General features: G+C 54.2%; 1 protein-coding gene across 7 annotated transcripts in view; it reads left to right on the top strand.

Moving 5' to 3' along the window:
- The window catches only part of HSPG2 (heparan sulfate proteoglycan 2), a 115833-nt gene that overhangs the window by 22486 nt on the left and 75120 nt on the right, over positions 1 to 18227 (top strand). For all 7 annotated transcript variants that reach the window (XM_021937073.2, XM_021937071.2, XM_021937069.2 and 4 more), the window contains exon 2: positions 17900 to 18035. In XM_021937073.2, the coding sequence (XP_021792765.2) occupies positions 17900 to 18035 (136 nt within the window). The remainder of the gene's footprint in view (positions 1 to 17899; positions 18036 to 18227) is intronic.

Here is an 18227-nt window from a genome sequence, read left to right as displayed (position 1 = left end):
TTGGGCACATCATCTGCGAAGTGGATGAAACAGACATGTCTAGCCCATGAGTGACAAGGACATTGAGGCCCTACAAGGAGATGCAGCTGGTCTGAGATCACATGACCAGTCCCTGGAAGAATCAGAGCTTGGACTCAGACACCTGTGCTTTTCTCCCTTTCTGCCGCTCCCCAAGGGAGCTCTGAGGAGAGTCGGATCTGGACACCTGGCTGTGGAGGGTCGGATCCTGGCCCTGCCAGATTCTCCTCCGGAGGATAGAGACAATTACACCTAGCTCTCAGGGCAGTCATGGGGGTTAGATAACCAGCATCCTGGCTGTTTCCAAAACATTCTGAGGATCCTCCTGCCTCTGGGGTCTTTATAGGCACTGCTCCTGGTGCCTGGGTGCTCTTCCTCTAAGCATGTACCTGACTTACTCTGTCAGCGTCACCCTCCGTACCCAGGGAAATAGCAACTCTCAACGGGCCACTCCCCGTCCCCTCACCCTGCTGTGCTTTCTTTTCAGCGCTCTCACCATTTGACATGTATTTTTGGGGTATTAATTTATGGTCCATCTGTCTCCTACTAGAAGGTCAGCCCCATCAAGGGCAGAGAATATTGTGTGGCTCATAGTACCTGTTCCTATAACTATTACTGTTTTTTTCCCCTTCTCTTTCTAATACTTCCCAATACCTAATAGCCACTGTTTACTGGGCCCTCTCTACCCATCAGGTCCTGGGCCAAATGACTCACAGCTTAGCGCCACGAATTTCACAGGTTCCTGTCACAGGCTGCTGTCACTTATGTATTAGAGATGAGGGTGGAAGGTGCTGCAGTGCCTTGCCCAGAGCCACCCAGCTGGCAAGCGGCAGAGCCAGGCCTCCGGCCGGGTTAGTCCCACCCAGAGCTCACACTGTACTGCCTCCTGTGTTGGGTTAACGAGATCAGAGCCTTCATCCAAACTAGGGACTCAGAATCCACGTATGATGGGATTGGATGGATCAGATTTGGGGGTAACTCTCAATCTTTTGGGGGTTTCCCCTTCTAGCCTTCTCCTTCTTCCCCGTGCCCAACACACATTTCCTAGGATGGCTCCTTCCCTGGGATTAGTTAGTTACAGCCAGGCTCACTGCCCCAGAATGACAGGTACCCTTTGGCTGGGGGGACCCGGCAGCTAACCTGAGGCTTGGGGGTGGGGCAGGGAGCAGAGAGCGGGTCCAGGTTCCTGGCCATCCCTAGGCTGTCTGAGGGCAGGTGGACAGGATGTTCCCTGGGGCAGCAGACATTCCTGGTCGGAGGTGACAGGCAGTGGGGAGATTTACCATTTCCGGTAACCCGAGTCCCTGTGATGTCGTGTTCTCCTGCCAAGGACACACATCCCTCGCTTGCCAGCCCTTCCTGCCATTTCCTAGACTGGGCCTGTCTGACTGGGACTTGAAGACAGGCTGGAGGGACCAGCTCTGGGTGCCAGAGGTTGAGACTGAGGGCTCTGGCCCTGATTAGCACCCCCACAAAGTCCTAGCCCATTGCCACCCTCCCAGAGGCCTCATCTGTGTAGCCGCTTATCCTGGCCTTTGAGAATCCTTGCCCCAAGGAGAGGAGGAGGTGGCTTCGTGAAAGGTAAATGACCCTGTGTTAGGAACAAAGAGGCTGGGTCCTGGATCTGCCTCTGCCATCAAGTTGCTGGGAGGCTCCTTTCTCTTCTCACAGCTGCCCTAAAGCACCGTTCTTAACACTCTGCATACATAATCCAGCTTTTTTTTTTTTTTTTTTTGAGATGAGCCTCACTCTTTCGCCCAGGCCGGAGTGCAGTGGCGCAATCACAGATCACTGCAACCTCCGCCTCCCGGGTTCAAGTGATTCTCCTGCCTCAGCTCCCCGAGTAACTGAGATTATAGGCGCGTGCCACCATGCTCTGCTACTTTTTATGTTTTTAGTGGAGATGAGGTTTTCACCATGTTGGCCAGGCTGGTATCAAACTCCTGATCTTAAGTGATCCACCCGCTTCGGCCTCCCAAAGTGCTGGAGTTACAGACACAAGCCACTGCACCCAGCCGTAATTATTAATCCAGCATTATGGGGGTATGGGAGGCACAAAAATGAGGCTCAAAGTGATAAAGTCACCCAGCAGCCAGTAGTGTCAGAGACAGGATTGAACCCAGGCCCTCTAAGTCTGGTTGGTTCCCCATAACATGCTCACTTCCCTTCTCTGGGACTTGGTTTCCCCGTCTGATAAACGAGGGTGTTGGGCTAGGTGATCCCTCCCAGCTTGGACAGTGCAGGATCCAGGAATGCATTGGAACCTTTTGCAGGCAGGTCTGTCCTGTGTCTCATTCTCCCCAGGGGTCTTTGGAGAGCTCACTCGCTTGGTGTGTGAGTTCTTGGGTGGATAGTCCTGGGAGAAAAGGAAGAAGTGGTACTTACACCTCATAAGTGCCCGACATTAGCACTTTGGTTGTCCTGTGGAATTCTTACAGCAGCCTTGTAAAGGGGTCATGTTTATTCCCATTTTACAGATGAAGAAACACAGGCTCAGAGAGGTCAAGTGATTTGCCCAGGGCCACACAGCTAGGAAGTTGCCAGGCTAAAGTGTCCAGTCAACAGTTAACAGTGGTATGGGGTGGCATGTGCCCAACACACATCTCCTAGGATGGCTTTGATTTATTAATAAAATATGATAAATATAGTAGTCATCCCAAAAACTATCAACGTGTCTCGGAGATTTGAATACCTCTGCATCCAAACTACATCTCCCAGGCTGCCTCTGACACTCAGAAGTAGCCCAGAAATCCTTTTGTTCAGTGGTTTCTTGATTTCTGCTTTGGAAAGTATGGTCAGTTGTAATTATGGGTATGTGAGAGTTCAGAGGAGAGAGAGCTGCGTGGGCTGGATGGAGCGGGCTGGAAAGGCTTGGCACCGAACTGGGAGTGGAGCTGGGCTGGCCAGCAGCTGAGGGGGCTGAGATGAGCTGGGGTGGGCCAAGTTCACAGCCTCCAGGGACATTTCCTGAAGGGCCTGTAATGGGGCTGTGCACCAGGGAAACTGCAAGCCTCTTCAGGACCCCCTCCCTCCCGGCCCTGCACCTCCCCACGGGGGCCCTGGAGCAGGCCAGGCTCCAGTTAAGGCATGTTCAGCCCCAGACCTTTGCTCCGGCCTCTCCACCCAGGCTTCCCAGGGAACTGGGTAAAGGGCTGCACGATGGGACAGCGGGGCCAGGCACCCTGAGGCTTTAGCAGTTGACAGCATGAGGACTGAGATGACCCCAGCCCGCCCGCCCGCCCCCCCCCCACACCCCCGCTCCCTGCCTGCTCTGGGTCCCTTGGCCCCGAGGCCTCAGCAGCTGTCAGCAGGGAAGGGTGACAGAGGAGGGCCAGAGGTGACTTCCCAGCCTGCCCCTTCTCCCCCTGCTTGGGCCAGGCCCAGAGCTCTCCCCAGCTGTTGTCAGCAGCTGCAGAGCTTTGTTCCCGAGCCAGCTCTGGGTAGCCCCCTCCTCCCAGCACATCTTCCCACCATCCTTCACAGCTGCTGCCCCTGGGGAGGGGCTGGGGCTAATGTGGGAGACAGAGTCACATCCTTTGGTTCCTTTGATCCTACCAACGACCTGAAGAATAGGAATTCATGCCCTTGTTTTTATGGAAGAGTAAACTGATTCAGAGAGGCCAAGCAACTTGCTTGAAGTCACACAGCTTAGTGGCTGACTTCAGGCTCCTGGCTCCCCACCCAGTGCTCTCCGACTGCCTTTCTTCAAAGTGCATTTGCGCAGGATGCTGGGGGCTTCAGGGCTCCTGGGCTTGACTCCCAGCTTGGCCATTTAGGACCTCAGGCGAGCTGCTTAACCACCTGGGCTGGAACTCCCATTTTCTTGCTTGTGAAATAAGATAATGGTACCGACCTCTTGGAATTGTTGAGCAAATTAAATGAGATAATTAACGTCAAGTACTTAGCATAAGGCTTGATGTGTTCTTTGTGCTCAAGCTGAGAGCTGGCAATGTTACCATCGAGGGTATTAGCCACCTGTGTGCCTGGCATTCTGGGTGGTTCTACGGAGGCTACACACACATTCCACAAATATTTGTATCAGTCAGTAAATATTGACTTGGCACCTACTGTGTGCCAGGTGCTAGAAAAAGGCAGTGACAAAACAGACCAATTCCCGTTCCTGCTTATATTCTGCTTCACAAGGTGGCTGGAGAGACGCTACTCATCCTAACCATGGAAGCCTCTGGAGTGCTTTCACACACTGGGATTCACATCCACGTTTTGCAGATGAGAAAACTGGGACCAGAGAAGATCGATGGCAGAGCTGGGCCAGGACCCAGCTTTTCTGAGGGTCTCAGGCAGTGCTGCTGAGCACGGGAGGCAGCCCTGTGGGCGTCCTGGAGGAGGCATTTTACGCTGAATCTTACAGGGCCTCAGGGCCTGGGAGGAGAGGTGGGGAACAGTACAGGACGCAGCCACCACAGTCTGGGCAGGAACAATTTCAGGAAGGTCTTAAGGAGGGCAAGGCCTTTTGTTCCCCAGGGAGGAGGCCCAGCCAGAGCTTTAAATACCCTGGGCAGCCCAGAATAGCCCCCATTGTGTTGTTCTGCAGCTGGGGGACCCAGGGAGGAACCAGCATTGCCGTGGAGGATCCTGAGGGGGCTGATGCTGGCAGATTCTGGAGGTGGGGCGGGAAGGTCTTCAGGCACTTCCCTATATGGTGCGGTGGCATTTCTGTGGAAGGCTTTTCCAGTCTGGCTCAGGCAGGAAGGCCTGCTTTGTGGGAAGGGTGGAGCAGCAGCTCAAGTTCTGCGTGAGCAACGTGCAGCTGAGGGGGGAGCCTGGTGGGTGGGGGACTCCCAGGGACAGCTCCATGGCCGACTGAAGGTGCCTCTTTGTGCACCAGAGGTATGTGTGCATTGGCCCACTGGGTCCTCCTGTAGGTGGGCCTAGCCCAGGCCCTTGCCAGGGCCTCCTGGCACTGTCTCCTGCTCTAGCTATTTTGGGCACTGGCTGTGTTCGGGCTTGGAGAGTGATGGGTAATCTTGCCCAGACCAAGGCTGCTGGGGTGAGGTTGGTGAGGTACTGCCTGGACTGCCATCCCAGCTCCCTGAATCTTTGATCACTGTAGCCTCTGCCCCTGGCTTCAGCTTCAAAGGGTCATGGTCAGCAGACTCTGAGGGGATGCCAACCCCACTGATGAGGCAGAGAAGGGTACCAGACAAGCCTGTCCCCTGGGGCATTCCCTGCTCTCAGTATCAGAAATAGTTGTGCTTTTTCTAAGCAACTGGTTTGTTTTTACATTATGAGACATGGAATCTAGGGACCGGTTAGGTTTCCTTCTTCCCATTGGCTGCTGGCAAGCTCAGGGCCACATGAGTTGTCCCTTTCCTAGATCTCTGGGATTCAGCATGTGCTCTCTGTCTGCTTGCCTCACTCCAAGCTCCATCTGCCTGCCCTGCCTGAGTTTTTCTTACATATCTTTAGTTAATAAAATGTAATCCCCTCCTTTAGCCCTGTTCCCTTTGCAGGTGGGACACAGCCGAGAATTTTAGAATCCTAATGTTGTACAGTGTCAGTGCTCTAAAATATCAAAGCCAGTGGAAGCTAAATAACTAAATAACAATAAAACTAAAGATATTTACGTATCTTTAGTTAATATTTTCTTGGCTGTTAAGTGCACATCTTTGTAACCTCTCTGCAGCCTTTTTGGAACAGGGCAAGAGGGGAGGTATAAATGAATAATGAGGAGGGCTAAAGGAGGGGATCACTCTGTCGCCCAGGCTGGAGTGCAATGGCGCCATCTTGGCTCGCTGCAACCTCCACTTCCCGGGTTCAAGCGATTCTCCTGCCTCAGCCTCCCAAGTAGCTGAGATTACAGGCATGTGCCACCATGCCCGGCTAATTTTTGTATTTTTTACTAGAGTCAGGGTTTCACCATGTTGGCCAGGTTGGTCTCGAACTCCTGACCTCAGGTGATCCACTAGCCTCAGCCTTCCAAAGTGCTGGGATTACAGGCATGAGCCACTGCACCCAGCCTGTCCTGACTTTGTAATCCCCTCCTTTAGCCCTGTTCCCTTTGCGGGTGGGACACAGCCTAGAATTTTAGAATCCTAATGTTTTAGAGTGTCAGTGCTCTAAGATATCAAAGCCAGTGGAAGCTTTGGGATCATTTAAGTTGATGGCTTTCAAACTCGCTAAGCAGTGAAACCCTTATTTTAATCATAATAGCAGTAATAATCACAGCAAACACTTACAGAACATTCACCATGTGCTGTGTTATTTGTAGCATTTTACATTTGTATTTAATTCTCACAATAGCCCTATGAGATAGATACTATTACTATGAATGATCGTGCCCATTTTACAGACGAGGAAATGGAGGCACAGAGAGGAGAAATGACTTGCTCATGACCTCACAGCTAATCAAGGGCTGAACCAGATATTTATGTAGAAGGTGAGAATATAAAAAGGAAAGGGGTGGATTTGTGGCCAGGCACAGTGGCTCATGCCTGTAATCCCAGCACTTTAGGAGGCTGAGGCAGGAGGATCTCTTGAGACCAGGAATTCGAGACCAGCCTGGGCAACATAGCGAGACCCCATCTCTACAAAAAATAAATTAGCCAGATGTGGTGATGTACCACTATACTCCCAGCTACTTGGAAGGCTGAGGCAGGAGGATATCTTGCGCCTAGGAGGCTCTGAGGAGGCCCACTGCCCTCTAGCCTGGGCGACAGAGCAGAACCCTGTTTAAAAAAAAAAATTGGTTGTGTTTTGATGAAAGTGAGTGTTTGGGAAGGGGCCCAAACTCTTAACGGTGCCCCGCTTCCACCTCACCCCTGTCCAGAGTGGCCCTGAGGCTGCTGAGGATGGACTGGAGAGCCGCGACCTAGGGTTGCTTCGTCATCAGACAGAGGGGAGTCTGAGGCCCAGAGAAGGGAAGGGACTCACCCAAGAGAACAGAGCTGGCTGGGAGCCCTGTTCTCAGTCCCTGCCCTGAAGAGCACCAGCACCCCCTCGCCTGCATGGTCCCCAGCCCTGGGAGTGAACCCCTGCGCCGGTCTCTGCACTCAGCCCAGAATGAAGCTCTATTACTCTCTGGGGCACAGGTACCTCCAGACTTTCTGGAGGGTCCCTGCAGACCAGGAATGACTGGGTGCTGGGCGACCTTCTCTTTCACCTCCGACAGGACTCACCCCCTGAGAGAGCAGGCTGATGGCTGGGCAGGGAAGGCTCAGGCTGTGTTTGGATTTCTCAGGTGACAGATGTCAGTCACCCTGAGGAGAGAGCACACACCCCTCCTACCACCAGCTAGCCTGCCGCCAGCCCGCTTTTCCTTCCATGGGGACTCGCGGCTTTTCTTATCTTCTTGAAGAGCCTCCCTTACAAAGCCCCTGGGTACTGGGGAGCATATCTTACATCTAAAATCTTACTTAAGGCTAGCTTCAGGGAAAAGTGGGATGGTTGGCATGGTGTTCCCAAACTGTGTTCTGTGGAACCCTAGCCTAGTGAACTTTGCATAAATAAAGGGTTCCAAGTTAAGCAACTTTGGGAAACGCTAAATAGTTGCACGTGAGGTCCCCCCCAGCCCCCCGGCCCCATCATGTTGCCTCAGCCATTTAGGACTTAGGGAGGCAGCTCAGCTTTGTGTAACCAGCCTTTCCCAGATGTGTTTGTCTCCCCCGCGCGTATTCCCATCCCAGAGTTTTTGTGTCCGGGAAAGGACATTATCATGAATAAAGCAGACACGGGCGCTTCAGGACGAGGACCCCTTGCTCTGATTTCTAGCTCTGCTGTCCACAGGCCTATCTCAGCCATGGGCTTGGCCCTGTCTGCCCTTTCCTCTCCTTCCATACAGCAGATGAGGAAAGCTGGCCTGGGGGCAGGGGAGCCGACCTCCTTGGCCACAGCTGCCGGGCCGCCGTTCCAGCCTGTTTTTTCCTGTTGCCGATGCCCACGGGAGCAAGCGCTGAGTGGAGTCACTGAGGCCTGGCTGTCTGGCTGTGTTGCGCAAGGCCCTGGAGCCAGAGCTCTGGCCCCTACTTGCCTCCGAGGCCCCCCACCCACCCCTCCGGGATGCTCCTCAGTGACCATGAGCAGCCTCTTGTCGCCCTGGAGACAGGCTTCCCAACAGGAAAGTCCCAGGCATCATCAGTGGGACCGGGTGGTACGGAGTTCCTTCCGGCTGTGGAGCCAGGGGTCTTAGGTTCTAATCCTGTGACTATGGGCAAGTCAGCTCTCTGAGCCGCAGCCTCCTCACTTATAAACCCCGTTAATTAATCAACTACTTAATTGTTTTCAGAGACAGGGTCTAACTCTGTTGTCCAGACTGGAGTACAGTCGTGCAGTCATAGCTCACTGCAGCCTCAAACTCCCGGCTCAATCAGTCCTCCTGCCTCAGCCTCCTAAGTAGCTGGGACTACAGGTGTGCACCACCGCAACAGGCTGATTTTTAATTTTTTTGTAGAGACAGGGTCTCACTACGTTGTCCAGGCTGGTCTCGAACGCCTGGCCTCAGGTAATCCTCCTGCCTCAGTCTTCATTAATTAATTCAACAGTTTTTTGTTTTTTTTTAGATAGATTTTCGCTTTTGTTACCCAGGCTGGAGTGCAATGGCATGATCTTGGCTGACTGCAACCTCCGCCTCCTGGGTTCAAGTGATTCTCCTGCCTCAGCCTCCCAAGTAGCTGGGATTACAGGCACCTGCCACCACACCAGGCTAAGTTATGTATTTTTAATAGAGAGGGGGTTTCACCATGTTGGCCAGGCTGGTCTCGAACTCCTGACCTCTGGTGATCCACCCGCCTTGGCCTCCCAAAGTGCTGAGATTATAGGCGTGAGCCACCTACCGTGCCCAGCTGAAAGGTGACATTTGAGCAAAAACTAGAAGAAGGGGAGCGAGTGATGGAATATGTGGGGACAGTGTCCCAGGCAGGGGGCTTTGTGTGTTTGAGGACTATTGAGGGGATGCATGTGGCTATTTTAGAAGGCAGGGAGTTGGGTGAGCACAGTAGCAAAAGAGATTGGAGTGGGGCGTGTGTGTGTGTTTGTGTGTGTGTGTGTGTATGTTTATGTGGGGGTGTGTGTAGACAGATTACATAGAACCTGGTTGGCCATGATAAGGGCTTTTCCTCTCACCCTTTGGTGAGTCAGGAGTCATGGGAAGTCCTAACCTGACAGGTTCAGGAAATGGCCATGGTTGTTAGTGGTGTCTCATGGCAACATAACTTTGTGGAACGTTCCGCCCATCCTTCCATAGTCCTGGCACTGCGCAAGGGGCATTCATGAAATCTGTGAGCAGTGACCCAGGAGGGTATGGGCAGGCCCAACCAGGTTGGTGTGCCTTTGAAGCACCACAGACATGCCAGGGCAGCAGGACAGCTGGGAGCTGGAGAACCTGAGAACCAAGCCAGGCTTTTTGCAGGAGGCCGGCACGTGAACGCTGCAGGTGCTGCCGGCAGCCGAGGTGCCTGGCGGATAGTGTTCAACCCCCAGGGACCTTCTTGCTGGGCAGCCCAGGCAGAAGCTGTTCCCGCTTGGGCCACCCCCGCTGCCTTGGCCACACCTGGCACATGGGTGAGGCAAGGGCATTTCCCAGTGGCTTCCTGGTTCCCTGTAAGTTGGCAGGCAGCTCATTCAGCCACCAGGGGAGACCCAATCTTGGGTTGTCTGTGGCGGACGGAGGAGAGTGCAGGGACTCTGGGGGGACAGGGGAGACTTGGCCTCTGTGACTAGCACCGGGTCAGCAGCACAACTGAAGGACGGCGTTTTTAAATGGAAAAGCCCACTCGTGCCACCCTCTGACTCCTCTGCCACTCACACACGTGTCCCGCTGCACCAGGCTTCTTTCCGCCCCGCAAACGTGCCCTGCCCTCTCTGGCCCTGGCCTCAGCGTGTGCCCTCCCCTTCACCTGGTCCACACTTCCCCTTCTCCACTTTACTTAGGCGAAGTAATCTCTCAGGCCCCAGCTGAGTTAGCATTTCTTCTGGAAATCATCCCCAGCCTCCCAGCCACCTCCCTAAGTTGAGGGGACCCTCCCCTGGTCTCTGCCAGCCCCTATCCTTCCCTTTCAGCACTCTCCTCGCATGGTGTTGCCAGCATGTGGTTCTGTGGCCTGTGTCCCCCAGGAACATGGAGTTCTGTGTCTGTCCATTTCACGTTTTGTCCCCCGGGCCCAGCACATAATAGATACCCAGTAAGTCAAGGTTGAAGTGACTTGAATTGAACCGAATGGGACAGATCTGATCGATTCTACCTTTTTTTACTGATGAGGAAGCTGAAGCCCCCCATCTAGAATGTGGCCAGGGTGGCCTGGACTTGGGGGTGTCTGACAGCGCAGCCTGCTCTGCCCCACTGGCTGGAGGTCAAGTGTTCTCGCCAGTCCCCCGCCTGGTCAGTGCCAGACCAGGTTGGGTACCCACCCCTAGCGATGTCATAGGAGCCTCCAAGGCAGAGACCACATGGGGCCTGCCTGGAGAAGGGCCAGGCAGATTCAGAGCTTGGGACTATGCCTCTCAAAGAGGTCACTGCCTCACACTTTCCTCTCCCAGTAGCCCCAGGAGGGAGGCAAAGCAGGGACCTTTTTTTGCTTCCATTTTATTTATTTTTATTTTATTTTATTTTATTTAGTTATTTTTTGAGATGGAGTTTCGCTCTTGTTGCCCAGGCTAGAATGCAGTGGTACGATCTCGGCTCACTGCAATCTCTGCCTCCTGGGTTCAAGCGATTCTCCTGCCTCAGCCTCCAAAGTAGCTGGGATTATAGACATGTGCCACCATGCCCAGATAATTTTTGTAATTTAGTAGAGATGGGGTTTCACCGTGTTGGCCAGGCTAGTCTCGAACTCCTGGCCTCAGGTGATCCGACTGCCTCTGCCTCCCAAAGTTCTAGGACTACAGGTGTGAGCCACCGTGCCCGGCCTTTTGCTCCCATTTCATAGCGGAGAGAACTAAGTCTGGGAGGGATTGTTATGCAAAGACAGGGGGTGTCTTAGAATGGATTTCAGGGCTCCTGTGACCTAGTCCCCTCCTTCCCTTTGGATGAAGTGTTATGGCCTCTTGTATTAATGGGAACTGAGGACTAGAGGTAATTCTGGCACTTTCAAGCTGTGTAATCTCAGGCAGGTCTCCTTCTGAAGTTCGCTTTCTTCTGTCAGGTGGGTTAATTTCCACCTCAGGACTGTTGGGCAGGTTCATTTATCTGGTTTGTCTGTGAGTCTGCAGATTTATTAGTACCTACTGTGTGTTTTCTGTTGTGGGGTTGCAGCAGTGCTCAAAACAGATCAAAGTCACTGCCTTCTGCGTGTTGTTTGCAGGGACTGAAATGGTAGGTGTGGATGCCCAGTGCATACAGTACGGAGTCACTAAAGTTAGCTAAAAGGTAAAGGAGGCAGGGGCTTGTCCAAGGCAACATGGTGAGTGTGGGGCTGAGCTGGGACTAGAAACTCCAGACCCCAGCTTCCCGCCCTCTGGGCCTCCGTTGAAGGCCCTGACCTGCCCCAGCGCTCTGAAAAGCCCTGGATGGAATGCAGCTTTTCCAGGTTGCAGGCCTTGATATGAGCTTACGGAGGGTAGGGATCAGAGGTCAGAAGCAGGGCGCTGCTGGGAGCTGTGCCTCTGAGCTAGCCAAATACAGAAGCATGAACCCAGCAGAGGGGAGTCCTAGTTTCAGACTCCATTCCCATTGCCTTTGCTGTGTGACCTGGGGCAGGCAACTGTACCTCTCTGAGCCTGGTTTCCTTATCTATCAAATGAGGATGCCTCCAGTGTCTCCCTTGTGAGGTTGTGGTGGATCTGAGTGACGTAAGCCTTGTGAAGACCTTAGCTCAGCCCCTGGCACAAAGAAGCCCTGGATGCATGTTGGACCCTCTCCTTGTTTGGGGGGCTCCATACTCCTCCTGGCTGACTGGCTGGCGAAGTTCCTGCCACCTGGGGGGCCTCCGTCTGAGAAGCTGGCAGGCCTCCCGAGTGGCACGGGCAGCACAGGCATGCCAGAGGAGGCTGTGGCCACCTCCCTTCCGGCCCGGCGCCCCTCTCAGACTGCCAGGGGATTAAAGGCCTTTTGGCCTTTGTGTCGGATTCTCCCGCCCCTGGCAGTTTGTACAACAAAGTGCTGCCCCAACAGATTCCTTCCCTTGTGCTGTCTGTCGCCTGTGGACAGGGCACTGGGTGGCCTGGGGGTGGGGCAGGGCACCTCGATCCTGTATCTGGGGCCTGGGTTGCAGCTGAATAGGGGAAGCACTTGTTTTGGGGTTACCTAGGAGCCTGTATCCTGGCAGAGGGGGACGGGGACCTTGTCTGGGTTCAGATCCCTCCCCAGAGATTTGGGGACCATGGGTCACATTGTCTGCTGGTTCCTCGGCAGGAAGCAGGGGAAGGGGCACGGAGGCAGAGCCCGTGGTGACCGTGGCAGGGAGGCAGGTGGGCAGGCAGTAGCTCTTTTGTCTCCCTGCCCCCGCACCGTCTCTGGATTTTGATGGGGTGAGCTCACTCCATCCCCACATGCCTGGAGCCTGGCCCTGGGCAGCTGCAGCCGCCCTGGGGACCATGCAGTGCTCAGACCTTCCTGCCTAGCTGTGGGGGCAGTGGGGGCTCAGTCCCAGGCCTGGGCTACAAGCAGGGTGGGGTGGGCTGGCTGCCGAAGGCATGTGAGGAATGTCACTGGAGAAGCCCAAAGCCCTGGGTTGGTCCCAGAGTCAGCCTCTGAGCAGGCAGACAACTTTGAGCCATGGGACCCAATTCTATTGCCCACCCCTTGCTAGGGTCCCGCCCGCTCAGCCAGGCTCCTCCCTTCATCCCAGATCTGGAGGTGACCCCAGGCCTGAGCCCACACCTCACACTCCCCATGCATCACCCCTCAACTACACCTACCCCTCACCCCTACCCTGCACCCCCTGCATAGTGCGAACCCTAATGCTTATTAAGCAGTTACTGTATAAGTAATTCTAGTACTTATTAAGCACTTATTGTATAAGTAAACACCTCACTAAATGCCTTACCTGCTTGATCCCATTTACCGAGACAATCCTCTCTGAGCCTCAGTTTCTTCATCCAGAAAATGGAAATAATAATAACACAAGCTCACAGTTCCTTGACCGAAAGCCTCAGAGTCAGATGTGTTTTGGAATTCAGAATTTTTCAAGTTTGAGGAAGGTGACATAGAGCATGTACCCAGCCAGGATGTGACATCCCCACTGGAGTCTGGGGGTCACATCCCATGATCAAACAACAGTAATAATGCTGCAGTGAAACGCAGGACTCTTGCCGCTGAGTGGAGTGTACACACTCTGAATAGCTTCATGTCAGTTCAGGTCAGGGCTTGGCACCAAGTGAGCTTGCTGTAAACTCTTTTTTGAGAGTCTTGCTCTGTCACCCAGGCTGGAGTGCAGTGGTGTGATCTCGGTTCACTGCAACCTCTGCCTCCCGGGTTCAAACAATTCTCCTACCTCAGCCTCCTGAGTAGTTGGGACTATAGGCATGCACCACCACGCCGGGCTAATTTTTGTATTTTTAGTAGAGACGGGGTTTCGCCATGTTGGCCAGGCTGGTCTCGAACTCCTGGCCTCAAGTAATCTGTACCAGCTCTCCGTATCTGTACCTCCCCCACCTTCTCTCCTTTCTGTGCCCCACTCTTGTGGTTTTCTCCTCAGTGCTGAGTCCTTTCCTAGACAGCCTTGTCTGCCTCTTTATCCTCACCCAGGCCAGGAGAGGAGGATCCAGCCTGCATTCATTGTCCCCAAGGACACAACTTGGACCTGGAGTTCCATGTGACCCTCGTTCTCACTAGGAGGGCCTGGATGTAGCCCACCTCTGGGATTAGGTGCCTCCCAGAAGCCTTCGCCTACAGTCCCGCCTGTGTTCAAGGAATGCCTGCCCACTGGGGGCCGCCCTGCCTGCATCCCGGCCCTAAGCAATTGTTCTCAGCCTGTTAGAACAGTTCTCTGGCCTGGGCCCGGTTGAGTCAGCTGCCTGCACCCCCCCAACCAGGAACTGGAGGGTCTGGAAAATCCCCCTCTCTGCTTAGCTCCTTCCTTTCTGGCTGAGGTCTGCCCCCTAGACCCCTCCCCTCCGGCTCCCCATCTGGCTCCAACACATGTCTGAAGTGCTGGGTTCCTCTGGGAGGAAGCCGGGCTCCCTCACAGCCGGAGACGGGCTGGAGGGCAGGAAACCTGGGTTCTATTTCTGCCTCTGACCTTGGAGCTGCTAATAGCCCTCCTTGGGACCTGAGGCACATGCTGCATGGCCCCAGGCTGCTGCCAGCTCAGGCATCCCATGGGGCCGTCCTGAGAGCTGGTCAGGTTGGGGATAGGGACTGGCCAACCCTGGGCTCCCTGGTATTGCTGTCTGCTTAGGCCTCATGGTCAGCCCAGAGGTCCAGCCCTGCCTCATTTCCTGGTGAGCAGAAGGCTTGGGGTGGGATGCCAGCTCCTCACCTGCGATCTAGGCAGATGCGTCTCCCGGGACTCACTGGGAAAGGGGAGCATTCATACCTCCTCAGCCACCTCCAAGGGTCACTGTCAACTCAGGTGATACTAGGCTGAGGAAATGCATTACAAAGTGACGTGCAGTGTGGCAGAGAGGCTTTGCAAGAGTGACTCCCAGTGATCTCGTATCTGCCTCATTGCACACCCCTGGTCACAGAGGTGGGATAGCACAGTGGCAGCTGCTTAGGTATTGGAGCCCGACCACCAGGGTTCGAATCTCAGCCCTGCCACATGCCAGTTTCACCAGGTAACCTTTCTCTGCTCTCTTTGCCCCCCTTCTCAGTGGAACTCCATAAGACCTATAACCTGGTTTAGAAGTGCCTGGTGCCTAGTAAGTGCTCAATAAATGTTAGCTGTTATTATTCCTCAAGCAGATCCTGGACTTTCCCGTTCTGGGTCCAAGGTCCTTCTATGGTCAAGTCTCAAGTTCCTTTTGGCTCTTTCTGGGAGCCTCTTTCCTGTCTGGTTCCATCTCCTCTCCCAGATGTGAAATACAGCTGCTGGAACCTTTTGATCTTTAGCTTTTTACAGATGAAGCCTCTGCTGTTGCTGACTTATTCCTTGCTATGGGCCCTGATCTGACCCTGGATCCTCAGACCCTGGGGTGGGGGCTGCAAGCAAGAGCAGACTGGCAGATGGAGGGGTCCGTGCTCTGGGGTCCTGTGGTGGAGTGTGGGGTCCTTCTGTCCAAGTCCCGACGTGCTCTGGCCTCTCTTTCCCCTCTCCCTGCAGATGTGTGTTCCTGGCTTTCTTTCCATGTTGAATCTCACTTTGCTATTTCCTGTCTGGTCCCAAGGCCACCCCTGCCACCACCTCCTGACCAGCTCCCTGCTCCCTGGGAAAAGCTGTGGACCTTGCACATGACTCACCACTCGGTTTGCCTTTCTAGACGGCAGTGTCTAGGAGATGCCGGGAGTCTCAGTGCTCCAGGCATGCCCTCCATAACCTTGGTTGCAATGGGAGGGGGATTGGCATTGACGGAGCCCCCCACCAGGTTGGGAGGACCCCTCAAATCTCCTCTATCCAGAGTCAGTGCCCCTGCACCAGCCCCAGCCTCATGCCCGTGTTGGGTCAGTCAGGCCTGCTCCAGCCAGAGGGAACACTGCCCTGTACCCCACCCAGGGAAGGAGGCAGAACCCCTGGCAGGGGCTGGTCTTATGGTTCTTAACCAGTGGCTGTGGGAATCCCCTGGACATGCAAAATTATAACCACCCTCCTGGGATGGAAGAACCTGACTCACTGTCTCTGAGAGGGAGCCCAGGAATCTGCATTTCTCACCAGCTCCCGGAGGTTCTAAAGCACACTCCTGAATGCACATCCCACTGACACAGCCTAGAAGTCCACAGGCCAGCACTCAGGAGGACAGGGATGGGCGCTTATGCACAGGGAGAGGGCAGGGAGAGGAGAAGGAACAGGAGGCAACGTTTGCCGGTGGATTGTTGGGGGCAAGGGCTTTAGGCCAAAGCAGGAATAAGATGTGGACAATGCAGATTAACAAATGGCACCCAGCCACTCCCCCATCCAGGGAACTCACAGCCTGGGACAGGAGATGCTTTTAGATTGCCCAGAGGTAGGTAGTGCCTCCCCAAAGCAAGTCAGCTTCAAGGAGTGACTGAAATGCGTAGGTGATGACATTTTTGTCCATTCATTTATTCATTGATTCATTCAAGTATTTATTGAGCACGGGGTGCAGAGAAGGTGGAGATGAATTCATCACAGCCCTTGCCTTCAAGGTGCTTCCATTCCAATGGAGGTACAGACAATAACCTTGTGAGCCCAGGAGGGCCCAGAACCAGACTGGGGGTTGAGGTCACTGTGAACAGCAAGGAGTTAGGACAAAGAGAGTTTCCCGTCATCCTTATTGAGGCATAAATACACACAACAAAATATACCCATTTTCAGGGTGCAGTCAGTAATGAGATGTGTACATCCAGTGAACCATCACCCCAGAAGGTTCTCTTGTGCCCCCTTCCCAGCCACCCACAGCCTGCCCTTGGTCCCAAGTGACTACTGATCTTTCTGTCACTATGGATTAGACTTTCACCCCCAAGGGTTCATATAAATGGAATCGTATAGTTTGTAGTCTTTTGTGTCTGGCTTCTATCAGATCCACGCGTATCAATCAGTCATTTGTTCCTCCTTATTCCTGAGTAGGTGGAGGAGGTGGTATTTAAGCTGATTTCGGAGGATACATTGGAGTTCGCCTGAGAAACAAAGAGAGGAAGGGCATTCCAGCAGAGGGCCCGGCGTGAGAAATGCCAGAGGCGTGAGGGACATGGACTGTGGGAGCTGTGGGGTTGGGGAGGGAAGGGGGCCTGGCTAGCTCTTTGTTTTTTTCTCCTCTTTGGCCTTTGCTCTGGCTTGGACCTCACTACCTTGTCTAGCCCTTGTGGGTTTGGTTTTCAAAAGCAAGACCATTTCCTTCTGGCTTAAGGCCAGGGCAGGGCCTGAGGCCCTCAGGCCAGGCCATTACCAGTCTGTGCATACTTGTGTTTATAGAATCTGGGGTCCAGCCATCATGAATCTGCACACTTGTGGGCCACGGGGTTCCCGGGGTTCCCTTGGGCTCCCCTGGGTTTGTTTTCCTCTAAGTTATTTGGTAAAACTGCTTTGGAAACATCCGGATCTTGTCTAGGGGGAAAGAGGCACTCATTGCCCAGACCCACACCTGAGAAGGCAGGTGTTATGGCCGCTGGGGCCCTTCTGCTCTGGCCCACATAGCACAGGCCCCAAGGTAGAGCTTATCCTGGGCTCAGCAGCAGCCTGAGGTCACGTGGAGTTGACACCACGCCTGTCCCCATTCAGCCCAGATGCTGGGCTCTGCCTCTGCGCTGCTGGGCGCAGAGATGAGCCTGTCAGTGTGGCTGCGTGTGCCAAAGCTAATTCTCCAACACAGTGGAATGTGTTCCCTGCAGCCTGGAGACGGGCAGGCCAGAGGGAGGCAGGAAGAGGAGCCAAACAGCCTGGGGAGGAGCTGCCTGGGGAGGCAACAGCTTTGAGCAGCTCGCCCTCGACTTCTGCCTGTGTCCCCACCCATGCTGACCCTGGCCATCCTTCCACCTGCCTGTGCCCCCGATCTGCGCTGGCTGAGGTCACCCCTTTACCTGCCTGCATCCCCCCATCCACTCACTCATGTCCTGGGTGTCCCTTGCCTTCTCCCAAGGAAAAGGAGTCTTTACTTACTAAAGTGATTTACATTTTATTGTCTGTTTTATTTGAGGATTCATTCAGAATTTACAGGCTTGGGCTCTGAAGCCTCCAGGGGCTAATGGGGCTTGGGGAAACTGAGTCAAAAACGAGTTCAGCCCCAGCCTGGCTCACTGAGCCATACTAAGTCAAATTTAGTATGGGGGGCCTGGGGGTGGGACTCTGGGTCCCCCTGGAAGTGAGGGGAAGGACCATGGGGCTCAGTGGGAGCTGGACAGAGTGACTCAATCGGCTCTGTTGTTCGCTTACAGGTGACCCACGGGCTGAGCGCGTACGATGGCTTATCTCTGCCTGAGGACACGGAGACCGTCACAGCAAGCCAAATGCGCTGGACACATTCGTACCTTTCTGATGATGAGGACATGCTAGCTGACAGCACCTCCGGAGGTGAGCCAAGGATCCGAGGCTGGGAGCAGAGGGGTGGGGGGTGAGACTGTGCTTCTTCCCTCTTTAAAAGAGGCCCCATGAAGTTCCACAAGGTGGTTCCTCAAGAGATGGGCTGTGTGTGTCCTGAGCCCTGGTCCCCATGACCCCGGCATCCTCCACTTACAACCTGTGTGGCCCTGGGCTGGTCATCAT

Source organism: Papio anubis, chromosome 1 (genome assembly GCF_008728515.1).
Source record: "Papio anubis isolate 15944 chromosome 1, Panubis1.0, whole genome shotgun sequence".
NCBI classification, from domain to species: domain Eukaryota; kingdom Metazoa; phylum Chordata; class Mammalia; order Primates; family Cercopithecidae; genus Papio; species Papio anubis.
Note: the sequence above shows the minus strand (reverse complement) of the source record. Positions and strands in the feature narration are given on the sequence as shown.